The sequence below is a fragment of the Saccostrea cucullata genome, unplaced genomic scaffold, assembly GCF_032062105.1.
Source record: "Saccostrea cucullata isolate Sc308-1 unplaced genomic scaffold, CSIRO_AGI_Scuc_v1 ctg10867, whole genome shotgun sequence".
In the NCBI taxonomy this organism is placed as follows: Eukaryota; Metazoa; Mollusca; class Bivalvia; order Ostreida; family Ostreidae; genus Saccostrea; species Saccostrea cuccullata.
In genome coordinates this window covers 1,848-19,220 of record NW_026922191.1, presented here as the reverse complement: position 1 = coordinate 19,220, position 17,373 = coordinate 1,848, and the positions used below count along the sequence as shown (strand labels likewise).

The following is a 17,373-nucleotide window of genomic DNA, read 5'->3' as shown; positions in this document are numbered from 1 at the left end:
AATGTTTATGCAGTTGCATATCTCTCATCAACATGTATCGACATATGAAGTTTGATGGTAAAAAAAAAGGTCATGGTAAAAATATTGATGCAGTTGAATTGCTTACGTCAGTATGTATCAGCATATGAAGTTTGATGCTAATTTAGGAAATGTGAGGTCAAAGGAAAGGTTAAGGTAAAAAATGTTGATGCAGTTGAATTGCTCTTATCAGTATGTAACAACATGTGAAATTTAATAAAAATATCTTGAATGGTATCTTTAAAACTGAGCTAAAGACTAATTAAAGATAAGTGAGGTCAAGGTCAAAGGAAAGGTCAAGGTTGAATAAAGGTCAAGGTAAAAAATGTTAATGCAGTTGAATTGCTTACAGCAGTATGTATCAGCATATGAAGTTTGACGCTGATTTGGGAAAAGTGAAGTCAAGGTCAACGTAAAGGTCAAGGTAAAAAATGTATACTAATTATACTTTTATTAACTGTCCTCAGATATACAATACGTTAACTTGTGATATATATATTATAAGAGATATTTAATACTTTTGCTTTCAATTTTTTATCCAGTGTGTGCTGACAATTTGTCCAATATCACCTTTAGAAAAAATCTCAGTATATATGATACCAATATTTACATGAGTAAAACAGGGAAAAAGTTATTGGATTACGGCATTCATGTGTTTTGAAAAACAAGAGGCCCATGGGCCACATCGAGGATCATCGATGATTTGAACAATTTAGAATCTACACTACTCCAGGATCCTTCCACATAAGTTTCAGCTTTTCTGGCCCAGTGGTTCTTGAGAAGAAGATTTTTTAATGACCAAACCCTACTTTTGTCTTTTCGTGAAAATTAAATCCTCCTGTGAGGGGATTTGGGCCTTCATTTTAACAATTTAAATTACCCATCACTCAAGGATGCTTTGTAGTAAGTTTGGTCAAACAGACAGACAGACGGAGAGACGATGGAAAAAATGTAATCAGAAAAGCTCAACTGAGCCTTCGGCTAAGGTGAGATAAAACATGATTTACTGTTATTGATTAAAATACAGTAATGTGTTCTGAAAGAAATTGATTTCCAGTAGTAAAGCAATTTAAACTCAATGTCTGTAGAAAACCCTGAAATGTGTTCTGCTCTCAATCAATTGTTACATTAATATTTCGAGAATTCCTACCTCTGTCTGTCTGGTGCATTGCCCTAAACTCTGCCTGGGTGTCCGGGAGAAAGGTCTCAGGGGGGGAGGCTGCAGGGGACTGAAGCCAAACATGCTTCCTAGGCTCCTCAAAGAACATCAGAGGGGCCTCTTCCATACGCTAAAATAGTATAAAAACATTTTATAGGGCTTCATTTATTTCAATGTATATATTTTATATATATTAAGACATATATTTGAACATAATTAGGTAAACATGATTTTATGATTTTTTTTTCTTAATAAATATTCCTTAGGGTAAAATTTTAACTTTCCATTGTGGCCGCACCCTATCACAGAAGGTCTTGAATTTACACTACCTAAGGATGCTTCTATATAAATATGACTAATTATGGCTTTGTTGTGTTTGGGAGGAAGACTTCTTAAAGATTTTCCAAACATATTCCTTTGTTAAACATGTAAAACTTTGATTGTCCATTTTGAATCTTTAACACTACCTTAGACCTTTCCTCAGAAGTTTCAACTTTTTTGGCACATTATATCTTAATTGAGAAGAACCCTGATTTTTAAAACATGCCAACAAAATTTCAGTATTTCTGAATTAACCCCCCCCCCTGAAAAAGGGTGTGGCCCTTTCGCAGCATTGTTAACGCAAGTGAGTTAAGGCTAAATATGGATATTTCTATGCAAATGAGCTAATAAAATTCATAAGTTCTATATTTCATGTACAGAGAAAGTTCAAATTGATTTTCATATACATACTTAGTACCCACAGTTTGTTAATGCAAGTGCACATAATGACCTCATTGTTCTCTCCTATTCAAGGTTATAAATCACAAGATTAGCATATCCACTGCTCTCTCGCACTATGAACATGCAGCCATCAACTGCGTTCATAGGACTATAGACGCATTTGCTCTATCTCACTCTTGTAGAACAAGCTCTACTACAGTTATTTACCGTGTTGAGAAGTATATATATGAAATGTTTCGTAAAAGGACTAAATATAAGTTTTTAATAATATTTTTTGGAAAAAAAGGAATTCAGAACAATTTAAAATTGCTGTGTATAATCTTTAAAAATTTAATTTTGGTCAATGTATTTAATTGTAATTTAAAACTTTTTAAAAATTGAATAGAACTCCATATTTTTATTTTTTTGTATCATGCATACTTGTACAAAGAACGATAACTCTTCACACTTGGGTAATACTGTGAAATCACAAATTTTCGTGGGGGTTTAATTTTCGTTGTTTTCGTGGTATGGTGAGACCCACGAATTCATGTCCACAACGAAATGTAAAAAGTCACACACATAAGTACTCATTCATTCTTGATCCACGAAATCAAATCCCCACGAACCAAGAGATTTTCCTCAAACCACGAAAATTTGACCCCACGAAAATATGTGATTTTACAGTAACATACAGAAAGAGAAAATCTCTTTAACTAGTAGATCTATATCTATTTCAAGAAAAAATAAATAGAAAAAGTACCAAAAAAATCACAGAAAAGCATACTAGAGTAATAATCATTATAAAATCATTCTCATTTTTATCATAGTTTTAAATAATTGATTTTTGTCAGAGGATTTCAATAACGTTGATCGATGACGTCCGACTGCATCAAAACAAAAATTAAGAGAATGTGATGACGGCGCTGCTTGTATCCAGATAACTGTGTTAGAGAGGGAAATACTTTTATAATTGTGATTTATTAGAGAAAAGGAGTATTGATCAGGTGTACTGATTTTAAAGCCGTATGTTTTTCTTTACTGAAGACAGAAGAAGCTACGTCCTTATGTAAGTCAGGATTTCCTCTGATATTCTTGACAACATCAAAAAATGCAAATATAAGTAATAAACAACGATTATTTAGTGAACAAGGCGTGATGAATAGCAATAGCTCTGCTGGCATATTTTCCATGATGCGCTAGCGCGCATCATGGAATATGCCAGCAGAGCAATTGCTATTCATAACGCCATGTTCACTAAATAACGTTGTTTATTTCTTAATTAACAAAATCACGTTGACGCAAAGGCATAATTCCTATCTAATCTAAAATAAACTATGTACCGGGTAAATATTAATTTCAAAAAATCTCACCGGAGTGCTTTTGAATTTGACATAATTTATTCTCATAAAAATATAAACTATTTTTGTACACGGGGCACAAGCTGTGTTAGACTGTTAATGTTTACCTCCGTCTCCTCTCTCAGTAGCCGCAGCTCCTCCTCGGCCGCCCGCAAGCTCTCATCTATCAAACGAAGCCTCTCCTCATCCCTACAATCACAAGTCCAGGATCAAACTCTGTCATTGTTTTATTTCTCATGTTGCTTGTGGGCAAATTTGAAATAAGGCAATTTGATAAATAAAAGTTCTTTTGGTTGTTTATTTCTGTTTAGAGAGAAATTTTTGCCCCTTTCACCTAATCCTCACATATTGGTAATTATAAACAGTTCCAAGAGTGAAAGGCAAAAAATGGATTACTCTACACTTCATATTTTAATTTTAATATTTGAGCCAGATTTGAAAGGAGTTTAAGACAGACGGATAGACATGAATAAATAACATGATAATTGCCCATGCAGTTCTCACACAGTAATATCATTTCTTGTTTAAGACAGGCATAGAATTATGTACATGATACTCATCTTTCTGCTAAAAATTAACACAATTATGCTGAATTTCCATAAACTTTATTAAACCATTAACCTGGTCATTCCTTTGCTAAAATTGCAGCATCTGAAACCTTGACTGGTACAATTAAACACATTAATGGAAAGAACTTATACAGGCTGTTGGCCTGCTGTTCAATACAATTCACTGTATACTTTTCTGTGTATTTTGAATAAAATACTTCTTACACTAAACTTAAACTAAACTAATTAAACACATTAGAAGCATCTTCCATGCATGTCTAATGACTATAGGACACAGAAGTACTTAAAAAGAAAACTGCTCCAAAAACTTAACCTTAACCTGGGACGTGGACACCGACGCCGAGGGTATCTCATAAGCTCCCCCAACTTCGTTGAAGTGAGAAAAAAATTGATTACTGCTTCATATTTAAGTTATGAGCCAGATATGATAAGAGTTAACAGAGAGTCACAAACAGATGGACATGAACACCATAACATTATATGTCCAGTCTTAAGACATAATATTATTTCCTGTCTAAAGACAAAGGTACCTGACACTCATCTATCTGCTAAAAATCAACTGACACAATTACACAGATTTTAAATGAACTTTCAAAATACCAATTTCTAAATCATACGTATATATTTAAGGAATTACTGTTTAGTTATTAGTTATAATACTAGTAAGCCAGAGCATCAACGATAGTGGGAAACATGAGATGAGCCTGTTATGCAATCAATTATCACAAGTTTCACACATCATTGACATTCTATACTAACTATTTAGACAGTGAATCCTTATATTTCCATTTCATTGTGATATCAAACTGTAGATTTAGATTTTAAAAATGTAGACAATAGATTTAAATTTCTCCCATGTAAATTTCAATTATATAGTCCTCATCCACTAGCGTCAAACATAAAGACAGCCGCACGAGATTTACATGCATATGTGACCTCCTTAACATCTGAGACACAAACACAGATGCGCACAAGATTCACGTGTGTATTAGGCCTCCTTGGTTCCTTACCAATCGATTTGTCTTATTTACATTACAGTGGAATTATCAAGAGATCAACTCCATTAACTAAGAGTTAATTTTCAAAGATAAAACAAATAGAAATGGAAATATTCACAAACTGACAGCTAATTGAACACCGTACCAAACCTTTTTTCAAATACATATCTCTTAAAAAGAAATTAAAAATCCAGTTTTCATTCAATCAATATGTGAACCTATTACAAAGTTTTTACTTACAGTTGTCCCTCTTCCATCAGTTCCTCAAACAGCTGGTCCTCCTCAGACGGGCTCCTCCTCCTCGAAGGAATACTGAAAAAACAGATAACAGTACAACCTCATTATCACACACACCAATATCTCAGATACAATGGATATGTCAAGGTGATGGGCTCCTCCTCCTCAGTATGGGCAACAGTTGTGAAGAAAATGAACAGACTGAACAGTACACAGCAGCAAAGCAATATACCCTCACATAAATTTGAAGCACCTACATTTTCATGTCAGTTTATAATCAAGTTATGCATATACAATGCTTTCATGACTTTGCTGTTAGAGAGAACAAATAGCTGGCTCTTTTTCTCAGAGAAAGAATCGTAATAAAAGCATACTGCCTGTCATATTTACCATTGGACACTTTTAAGGAAATACTGATAATTTCTCATGCATTTCCAGGGGTTTTGAACAGATAACAAATTATGAAAATTTTTGCATAATATTCAGAGAAATGAAAAAAAAATAACAAAACATAAATTCCCAATTTTTTCCTGTCAAAATTTATTTAAAGAGGTGTATAAATCCATATATGAGGGGTGATCAAACCATTCGCAAACTAATTGAATAACTTTCATAAAAGAAACAATATTTGGTTTCAGTGTTGATTATATATTTTAAATTAGTCCTCTCTCACATAGGCCACCGTACTGCTCATGGGCGAATCAAGTGATATAGGCGGTCACATGACCTGCTCCATAGCATTTTGTCACAAATGTTGAAAGATTCTTCTTAGTTTTATATTTCTTACATGTACCATGAAAGTTAGGCCATACCAATTTGTAAAATAGTTCTTCGGATTTTCAAAAATAAAAAGTGAGGCGAGCGAGTGAAATTTTTTTATAATTATTATTTTTTGTTTTGGGTTTCAAAATTATGAGGCGAGCGAATATAATTAATACATATAAAAATTCTCCAAACCGTTTCTCCCTGAACATAAATTTAAAAGTCCCGGCATTCTTAACATTACACATAATTTCTCATAAAACCGGCCACCCCTGAAAACCGGACACCGACCACTTTTCCAAGAAACGAAAGTTTATGAATTTTCCCCTGCATAATGATTGCAAGAAATTTAACTGAAATGAAAAAAAAAAATAACCTACCCACAAGTTGTCAAAGGTGTGAAAACATAAATTCCCATATTTTTTCCTGTAAAATTTTTTTAAAGAGGTGTATAAATCCATATATGAGTGTACATATGATCAAACCATTCAAACTAATTGAATTAATAAAATATCAAGCATAATAAATTTAAATCAGAAATATAAACTAAACAAATATTTGGCCATTTGCAGCGGCCTTAAAATTAAGCACTGTTAAATAATCTCTTAAATAAAATGTTTACCAAAATATACATTTCATGATTAAAATAACAGAAGTTTTGTTCAAGATGAATTATACTTTTAACTGAAGTACAAACTTTTTTTAATGACATAAGCGATCACATACACATGCATTCAGTTGTAAAGTGTCTGGTTTATTTCTTCTCATATGTTAATAAAGTAACTTTCAATCTTTTTTGTTTTTATTTTCTAATTTCTTCTTAATAAATCGACATGCATGTCGAATATATCCTCACTAATAATTTTTTTTTAAACCTTAAGAATTTTCGGATATTTCAAAAATAAAAAGTGAACAGAGCGAATTATATATTTTTCCAAGCATCTGTCACACAGTTCTACATTTTTTCAGTATGTTAGATTTCAAAATTCTAGGCCGGCCATTATAATTAATACATATACATATATGTATATACATATATTTTTCTTAATAAAGTGTGATTTCAAAGAGCGTGAACCAAAAAAAATAAAGATACCCGGTAGATATAATTTGCATACCACATGAACTTTATCATTCTTAACTTTTTGGGGATTTTTTTTAATAAATAAAAATGTGTCAATTAAATTTCACAGACTTTACTTTCATAAATGTAATGTTTTCAAACATCTCCTCTGCTTTCATTTCTATTGCTGTGTATGAAACAACTTTGTACCCATTGTTTTTAACTATAGTACACAGCGTTGTGCAATAAAAAAATCAAGTACTAGCCCACAGGCTAGTGACAGCTGCAAAGTTACTAGCCTAAATACAGGCCTGGGGCAAAAATTAAAATAAAACTAAATAATGTTGAAAAAGAAATTAATCGCTGATAAAAGTCAGGGTACTGAGGTCATTCTTTTTAAAGTCAAAGTTTAAATTCTCAATATCAAATTCAGTCATTTTTAAATTATTATGAAATAAAATTAAAATGAACTTCAATAAATAATATCTTCCCTTTCTCTGATCATTGCACTAGCTCATTTAGAATGAAAATAATTAAATTCATTTTGTTTTCATCTTAAATCCTTCAAAACAAAAGAAAATATATTTTATGTTAGTCACAAAACACTTATCTTTCAGTTGATTGAGTGATCGTAAATAATTTAAAGATATGTTATTGTAGCTGCATGTATTTACCATAAAAGGAGGAATAGAGGAAATTCGGATTAGGAAAAAACGATCGTTTTTGGAAGTACATAAGTCAGGTAGTTCTGCAAAACGGATAAGATTATGGAGATTTATTGACAGTAGGAGTATATATGTTGTCTGGAAAATATACACTGGTTGGGAATTTTATAGCCAAAAACGAGTGAAAATACCGGTTGTGCTTTTCATGTATTGCGTGTGTATATAGTAGACGGGCTACCTGACCTTGTAGAAAACCACTATCCCGACCCCCCAAAATGTTAGGCCCGGGCGTCAGGGGATGCTAAATTGAACACCCCTGGTACATATGAACAGTTAAACAGACATGGTGCAAAACTTCCCAAACTGCTTCAATCTCACTATAAATCCGGCCCGCGCATCTGTCATACAAGTTTCAAAGTTCTTGTGTGTTTGGTGAGAAAAATTATGTAGCCTAGTCAGGTTTTTTTGGAAGCGCGCGCGGACATTTTTTTTTTTATATTATAATTTGCATTTGTAATGAATAGAAGCGGCGAATCCGACGAACTATATTAGAAATTGGTATGGCCTTAATTTTAATTTTTATAACAAGAACAGTTTATTTGTCAGAAATGGACAAATCGCGGCAACAGAATGGGTGAATAAGAATATAAGACCTTTCCCAAAATAAGTGTGGTGACAATCAAAACCCGAATTCTCTGTCTCTGGAGAGTCGTTAATATTTTTACAACGTGGATAAAGTATGGGCACCTCTTTTTTTGTCATATCTATATATAATATCTTAAAAATCTCAAACAATATCTTAGGTATCTAATAATTATATTGTTGTTACTAATAGGATATTGAACTATTTTTTAAAGTGTAAATTGGACTCCGAGGTCTTTCATAACAAATTGCTTAATTAACAAGAGACCCACGGGCCTTAAAGATCACCTGAGTAATATGTAACAACTTTCCAACAATTGAATTTGGTTCTCATTTTAAACCAGAGACCATGATTGAAATTCACAATTTTGAAAGAGGCACCATTGCTTATCATAATTATACACTTAACATGCTTACTCTAGTTACTTAATACCAAGAGGTAGATCAGAGTAACAAAAAGAAAATGCACTTCCACTTTATAACCAGTTGTGCACTCCAACCCACAGGAACCACTGACCCTGGGGCCATATATTTCACAATTTTGGAAATTTTATCATATGAAATTTTATTTCATCATAAATGGTTAATTAATAACAAAGAGCAGATTTCAAAGCATTAATTTATTTTCAGACTATTTATTTTCAACCCCCCCCACCTAATACGCCTGACCCAGGGCATAAAAGTAATCATTTTGCTCGATGCACCTTTCTTCATTGTAAATATATATACTTATGCCCTGTTGACACGACAAGTTTAATTTGCAGTAAAATAATGCGAAGTAAACTAATGTGAATCAAACTAATACGAGTTAAATTGTGTTCACTGGACATCTAATGCAAAGTAAACTAATGTGAATTAAACTTTTACTTCGACAGTCAGGCGTGAGGAAGGCTATTATGACGTCATTTACAAGTCAAGTCACCTTATGCAGAAGCAGATGCATTTGACATAATGTCACAGTGTCTGGAGACATATTTTAGTTATTTGAACACATTTTTTCTTCAAGTTAGTTTTTCACTCAAAAATAACATGAGTACTTAAAGCTGACCACCAACATGACGCATTTGACTTAATTTTGCCATTACGCATGCCCCAAAATTTAATTTGAATTAGCTTTGCTTAGCGTTCACACGGAGCTAATGCGAAGTAATTTAATGCGCAGTAAACTAATGTGAAGTAAACTAATTCGCATTAAATTCTCCGTGTGAACGCTAAGCAAAGCTAATTCGCAATAAACTTGTGTTTAATTCGAATTAAACTCTCCGAGTGAACAGGGCATATGATCATTGGCATAATACCTAGGAGCAAAGGAAAAAGGTTTTTTAAGAATAAATATTTTTCACTAAATCATGCTATATAATAAAAAGCCTTCCCCTTACACCAAATGGCAAAGAACCCATGACCCAGGGGCCATGAAATTCACAAATTTGGCAGGGGTTCAATTTTTTTTTGTCATAGTCAAGTCCAGGACTTAAAGAGTAAATTTAAGGCAAGTCCAAGGAAGAAATTTCAGAGTCCATATTTACCTATACATCATTAAATTTATGTTACTTATAGCGAGCGCAGCGAATCGAGCTTAATAGACAACATGTATGAACAGAGGAAATTCGGATTGAAATCTGTACATACGTCAGCAAAATTTCTCTGATAAACATTCCCAGAATTCCTGCACTACCCAATGTCCTTTGCGCGAATAAATAAATAAATAAATAAATAATAACATAAAGCATAAAAGACTTTCAGTTTGCAGAAAACTTTCAAAGAAACAAAAAATAACTCTGCAATTTTTTTTCGATCAAAATTGCATTAGGTCTAAAGTTTCAACCAGATGCTCGGCTGTCTCCATAAGCTCGACGAGCTCCGTAACGTCGTGTGACGTCACAGCTAGTCGAGATGTCCATCTTGTGCGGCTTGACGTTTGAAGTGGCTGATCAATTTTTCAAGTGTTTTTGATGGTACAAGTCTGCATGCGCCCACCCCAACGGTCACACCGTAAAACATATTAATTTATTTTTATTTGTTGCATTGAATGAATAAAGAGTATATGTATTAATATGTTTTATTTTTCCTCCATAAACTGTCATATAGCCATACATGAGTATTTCAACACAATACCAGACTGATAGATTATTTGTACATTACAATAACGTTTACAAATACTCACTACTGCCCTTACAGAAAAAACTAATAGAAACTTATAAGTGTTTTATAATCCACTTATTATTTACTTATAAGTCACACATAAATTTTGAAATTTACTTATAAGTGTACTATAAGTCAAAGTAAGTATAAGTGAGGAATGGATTTCGTTAATACTTCACTTATAAGTAAAGATGAGCTACAAATCAGTGAATATTTCACTTATACCTCACTTATAAGTGAAGATCAGTATGGTATGAGCAAAGTATAAGTGTGGACTTAGAATTTTTACCCTATACTAGACTTCTCTCAAGGAGCACTATGGGTATTCAAGGTAGCCAATCAGAGAGTTTGTCTCTGCAGAGATCAGCAACAAGAATTTGAAACCAAGTTTGTGTCTGTGAAAGGATGTTGGAGATTTTAGATTTATTTTGAGTAAACCTTCACATCAGGTACAACAAGTAGGTTCTATTTACATCATCTCTCTATTCTAACTTCCTTTGCATGAAATTTTGAATCAATTGACTCAGTTGCTTTCAGATTTCATAAATTTGAAGAAGCCTCAAGGTCATTAAATCTTGTTGCCTTTTTGTTCAACATTCTTGTTTGTAAACTGAATTAATATGTTAAGTTTGCATCATCAAAGAAATGTCATATGAAAGTGATTCATTTCCATAAAATTTTTACTTGATTATTTCATCTAAAGTGCAGATACATGTGTAAATGTAAAAAATAGCTTTGAACATATCATGCAACCCCTGCATGGTTGGAAGTTCTGTTCTAAATTAAGATCTTACAGGTAGTGTTGTACTTCACTTATAAGTCACTTATAGTCACTTATAAGTGACTAATACTTGATAAAGTATGAAGGGTTAATGCTTGACTTATAAGTCACTTATAGTCACTTATAAGTGACTATACTGCATAAAGCATAAGTGGCTAATACTGGCTTATAAGTCACTTATAGGTTAAGTAGCTCATTTGCATATAAAATCCTAATGAGTAACTTATAAGTCACTTATTAGTTAAATGTATCAGTGAAGTGTAAGTCCAGAATAAACAACTTATAAGTAAAAGAATAAATCACTTATAAGTCACTTATCAGAAATTTCTGTAAGGGTGAATAAATCATCTGTTAAAATAAATAGAAATTACAATGTGCTGTAAGTCAAAGCTAAAACCGAAATTTAATAAACTAATTGCCGTTTGTCATATAGGAGGAAACACGAGGAATTGCGTAAAAGCAAGAGTCTAACCGCAACGGAAAATAAAAAGACGGATTGTATTTTCGAAACGTTTGTAATGTTAACTTTTATGGGTATTTAAACGACCACAAACCCGCATTTTTACTTAATACATTTGAGAATTTGCTTTATTTTAAGTTTTAGGATCATTTTTTTAACTTAAAAAAAAGATAAACAAGAAACATAGCCAAGTCCCAAGACTTTGGCGAATTTTAAATGCCGAGTCCAGATCTGGAATTTGTTATTCTGGGACGTCGGGCTTGAGGAATTTTGAACCCCTGTTTGGTAGAGGCACTCTTGCTCATCATAACTATATACATATAAAGTTTATTTAAATACCCAGAAGCAGAGAAGATTTTCAAAGAATTAATATCTTTTCCCTACATAATCAACAGAGCCACGCCCTAACACCAGAACCCCTGATCTTGGGGCCATAAAATTCAAAATTTTGGAAGAGACACTCTTGTTCATCATAACTATGTTCTCAGTACTTAGTTTATCTATAATACCCAGAAGCAGAGAAGAAGATTTTCTAAGAAATAATGCATTTTCATTTTATAATCTATAGCCCCGCCCTAGCACTAGAACATCAACCCTGGGGTCAGGAATTTCACAACATTGGAAGAGTCACTCTTGCTCATCATAACTATATACTTAGTTTATTTAATACCCTGAGGATCAGAGAAGAAGATTTTCAAAGAATTAATATCTTTTCACTTTATAATCAACAGAGCCCCGTCCTAACACCAGAACCCCTGACCCTGTGGCCATAAAATACACAATTTTGAAAGAGGCTCTCAAGTTGCTCATTATAACTATATACTTAGTTTATCTAATACCCAGGAGCAGAGAAGCAGATTTTCAAAGAATCAATGCATTTTCACTAACTCAATAGAGCCCCGCCCTAGCACTATAACCCCTAACCCTGGGGTCACAAATTTCACAATTTTGATAGAGGACTCAATGCTCATTACATTCATTCCAACAGTTTATCTGCTTGATGTCCAGGAGTAAAGAAGATTTTAAAGATTGCACTAATTTTCCTTCCCTTATCAAAATATTGACCTTCTGGCAACATCTTCTGGCTTTATTGCCGCAATATTGCAGCAACATTCTGGCAATACATTTCCGCAATATTGCGGCTATATCGTTTTTTCGTATGTAAATTAGTTTTGCGGCAATATTGCCAGAAAGGGGTTGCGGCAATATTGCTGCAAATCATGACCAAAATATTGATCTTCTGGCAACATCTTCCGGCATTATTGCCGCAATATTGCGGCTATATCGTTTTTCGTATGTAAATTAGTTTTGCGGCAATATTGCCAGAAAGGGGTTGCGGCAATATTGCTGCTAATCATGACCAAAATATTGATCTTCTGGCAACATCTTCCGGCATTATTGCCGCAATATTGCGGCAATATCGTTTTTCGTATGTAAGTTAGATATAAATTGGTATTTAATAGAAATAATGATCTATCAATCTAACAATTAACAAACTGTGCTGAGGAATATAACAAACAATAGCAAGCCACAGGGTCAATAAGAAATAGCTACTTCTGCTATTCTTTGAACAGATAGAAAATTATGTTGATCATCATATTGAAAATCAAGATATGTTTGTGAAACACTGTGCGCCTGGTGTCAATAAAGTTTGAAAAAGCTATTTATAGCATATGGGTCACAGTCAACGTCACAAGGTCATTGATCTTGGTGTCATTTGAAAGAACTTAATTAGTGGAGTATGCATACTAAATATGAAGTCTCTATCTCTTATAGTTCAAAATTTATGGCAGAGGATCAAAATGGCTATTTTTAGCATATGGGTCACAGTAAAGGTCAAATTGTCATTGACCTTGGTGTTATTTGAAAGCGTGAAGGGTGCATACCAAATATGAATTCTCCATCTTTTATGACTCAAAAGTTATGTCGAAGTTTCAAAAAATCTTTTTTAAGTACATGGTCACAGTCAAGGTCCCAAGTATATGGTCACAGCCAAGGTCTCAAGGTCATTGACCTCCAGGTGTCTTTTGAAAAAGCTTAATTAGTGAATTATGCATACTAAATATAAAGTCTCTATCTTTCATTGATTTTGAGTTATGATGAATATTCAAAAAAGCTATTTTTAGCATATAGGTCACAGTCAAGGTCACAAGGTCATTGACCTTGATGTCATTTGAAAGAACTTAATTAGTGGAGTAGACATACCAAATATGAAATCTTTATCTCTCATTGGTTCAAAAGTAATGGTGAAGGTTAAAGTTTACAAACAAACAGACAGGACAAAAACAATATGTACCCCCGATCTATACGAGACGGGCGCATAAAAAATGTTTATAGAAACAATATTAATATGCCACTGTGAAAATGTCCAGCAACTCTGCATTAATTTTCAAATAACATGCTTTAATTCATCTTAATTTCCTGCTACTCTAGGATATATAGACATACAAGTCTAGTATGCATGCACCACAAGCACTAATTGAAACACATGATTTTTCCAATTTTATCTCCATTGAATCATTCATCTCAAAAAGAATATTGGTTTTGACTCACCAAGTCTGATGATATATGGAAACAGAGTACACATTCCTATAATTCTGCTTAAATTCTTTTTTCTAGTCATTCCACACTATGCAGTCTTACTACTCAATTTGACTAATCCCACTGTACACAATTAACAACTCTAATCAACTTGATACAAATCAGTAATGAAGCAAAACATGCTTTGCCTTTGAATTCCCTCCACTTTATTTAAAAAGAGGAAGTAAATGACTGAGCATGCTCAACAAATGGCTCATGGGTAATCCTAGATGTTGCCAGAAAGTTTTTTTCTGGCAGTATTGCCAGAATGTCACCGGAAGTTGTTGCAGCTAGCAGTGATATTTCATTTTTTCTGGCAGTATTGCCAGAATGTCACCGGAAGTTGTTGCAGCTAGCAGTGATATTTCATTTTTTCTGGCAGTATTGCCAGAATGTCACCAGAAGTTGTTGCCGCTAGCGGTGATATTTCACTAACCCAAAAAGCTTGTTTCTGGTGACAAAAATGTGTTGCCGCAATGTTGCCGCAATATAACAGCAATATTGCTGCAATAATTTTACTTTGGTAAGGGTTGTTTTGGCCCCACTCCCAAGGCCCCAGGGGGGCAGGAACCATGAAATTCACAATTTTTGTCCCTGTTCACCCATAGATGCTGTATACCAAATTTGGTTGAAATTGGTTCAGTGGTTCCAGAGAAGAAGCTGAAAATGTTCAAATGTTAACACACAATGACAGAGTTTACTCAGGTGACCTAAAAACATCATTCTTTTTTTTTAAACCTGCTTTCACTGGGCAACAGAACATATATCATTTTGAATCATCTCCCTTCCTTCAATAAAAAGATCAATCCAATCATTGATCAAATTTCTAGGAAGTCTTTTGTTTTAATTAACTGTGTATAAATTTTTATACGCAACTGAAGAGGATTTTTTAAGATATACCATAAAATTTACAGCCATTCATTGAACGAGTACAACTGAGACAACCATTTTTTGTAAAAAGTAATTGACATCACTAAGGTATATTCACAGATATAAGCCAGGTCTAGTGAAGTTCAGGTCAGGTCTAGTAAAATTTTCAATAATAGTCCAACTGGTCTAGCTTGTTTTAAAGTAAATGTTGAGTCCTGGATATAGACTCTGTATATATACAGGTGATGAAGCTACATTGCTACATAAGTAAGGGAAATTGACAATAGAAAAGTTTAAGTCATCACGTTCATCATATAGCTTGGTTGTTAGATTACCATTTAATTTATGTCTTTTTCAAGTCAAACATCCAAGTATGAAACAGATGTGTCAGACTCTGGGTATCTTTTATCTCAAGCTCACCAATATATATGGTATCAACCTAGGAATGGAAATTACCATTGGTAATTGACAATAGGTTGTATATCTAAATGTCAAGTTCAAGGCCACAGCAAGTGTTTTCTTCTTTTCACGCATAAGATTTTGCACAAATTATGCTTCATATGAATATAAAAATACTCCTGTCTGCTAATAACGGAGGCGAGCACAATGGAACCCATGGGAATTCCAATAGATTGTTGGAATACCTGTCTCCAAAAACCACATAGATATTGTCATTCAGAAACTCAAGCATCTCTTTGAATTAAAGATGTTAACTTCAGAGTACTTGTATGTGCAATCAGAATGTGTTTTAACAAAATAATTTTGCAAATGACCAATGACCAGGTGAGTAAATTTTCCAGCATATGCTATTTATAGATTTTTTGTATGGGTAAGTGTGTACCTAATTTATTCTAATCTGAATTGTGGTTTTGTAGATATAAGGCCATATAAAATTAATCTTTAGATTCTAATCCCCGCCCGCCCCTCTCAAAATGTCCCACCCCGGTGTTTTTTATTTTGATTTTTGGGTATTTTCATACGTATTTTTATTCAGTAAGAATTTGGGTCAAAGTTTAAGAGTTATCTCCCGTCTGTATTAAAAGTCGTGTGTCGCTATTTATAGTAAAAACGCCATGTGAAGAATGGAGAAAAATCGGCAATAAAAGCAGTTTAAATGTGTAAGGAAAAGATAATTTGTCAGCATAGAGAAGGCAGAGAAGAAAAAATAGCATAAACACATAACACCGTTATAGATACCATCACTGGCAGGAGCAAGTATGTAGAGAGATTGTAACTAAGTAAAAATAGACGAGGAAAATGACACCTGGTCAAGTTATATATAACGATCTCCAGCTGTGTGACTTTGCTTTGAAATAAAAAAAAAATCTACAACATCGTAGACAGACTTAAGAGAAGGCCTAGATTTTTCAGTAGAATAATTATTAGAACATTTATATAGATTTTGCAAAATAAGAAGTCACGCATACACAATTTATTGGTATCCCCAACTCATTTTGTTAGGGTGTGCCGTATAATGTGTACTTGATAATTTGTTAATTAACAATAAATATTTAATTTTTAAAGCAAATATTTTCTTTAAATATTTAAAAGAATATGAAAAGAATTAAATCTATTCATATTTGCATTAAGGTAATGAAAAACATGTGTACGGGGTGTCCATTGTTTTGTTGATACTTAGGCCTATATATAAATTAACAATTATAAAAAATAAAAGATAAAATCCGCCCACCCGCCCCAATTTTTTAGCAAATTAGGATGAGAATCTAAAGATTAATTTTACCTGGCCTAAAGATAATCCCAAACTTTTTGAACACCTCTCGTAGATATTAAAAGTATTGCACACAAGTCCTTCATTTAGTGGAACTCTTCAACTCCAAGGAAGAACCCAATAAAGTTCAAACTATGTACGTATGTTGCATATGACCTTAAATTTAGTTTAGGCACTCACTAAGATACAAATTATATCTGGTAATTAGCTTGTAGACTAGTATAAAATTAAGTTTAACTTTCTTAAAATGACCACCACTTATGCTTACATTTTTGTAGTCAATTTATTTTAAGAAAAATATTTTTGTTACTTCAGTGAACTACAGTGAATTAAAAATATGACTTACCCAAGTGCATCCCTCCACATGATGTCAATCAGGATCGTCCTATCCAGGTCATCCATCTCTGAAGAACAGCTGAAAGGAGAATAGAAAAATTAATATAGAATGAACAGCTGCATGAACGGGGAGTAAGAAATGTAGAATGAACAGCTGAAATGGGAGAAATGAATATTGAGTACAATAATTATGGTCCTAAAATTCATGTTCCACTTATGGTTTGAGGTCATACTTCATTGCTACCTTTTTTGAGGTCTGATTAATTTCCCCTTTTTCAGCACAGTACATGTAGGTTTACATT

General features: G+C 33.2%; 1 protein-coding gene across 1 annotated transcript; it reads right to left on the bottom strand.

The window, feature by feature from the left end:
- Positions 1-1,168: 1,168 nt before the first annotated feature.
- Positions 1,169-17,150, bottom strand: LOC134261342 (uncharacterized; the record flags this gene model as incomplete). Its single annotated transcript, XM_062743779.1, has 4 exons — positions 1,169-1,307; positions 3,348-3,429; positions 5,048-5,119; positions 17,082-17,150. Coding segments are annotated over 4 exons (362 nt in total), but the record flags the coding sequence as incomplete, so codon positions are not given.
- Between the last annotated feature and the right edge of the window lie 223 nt (positions 17,151-17,373).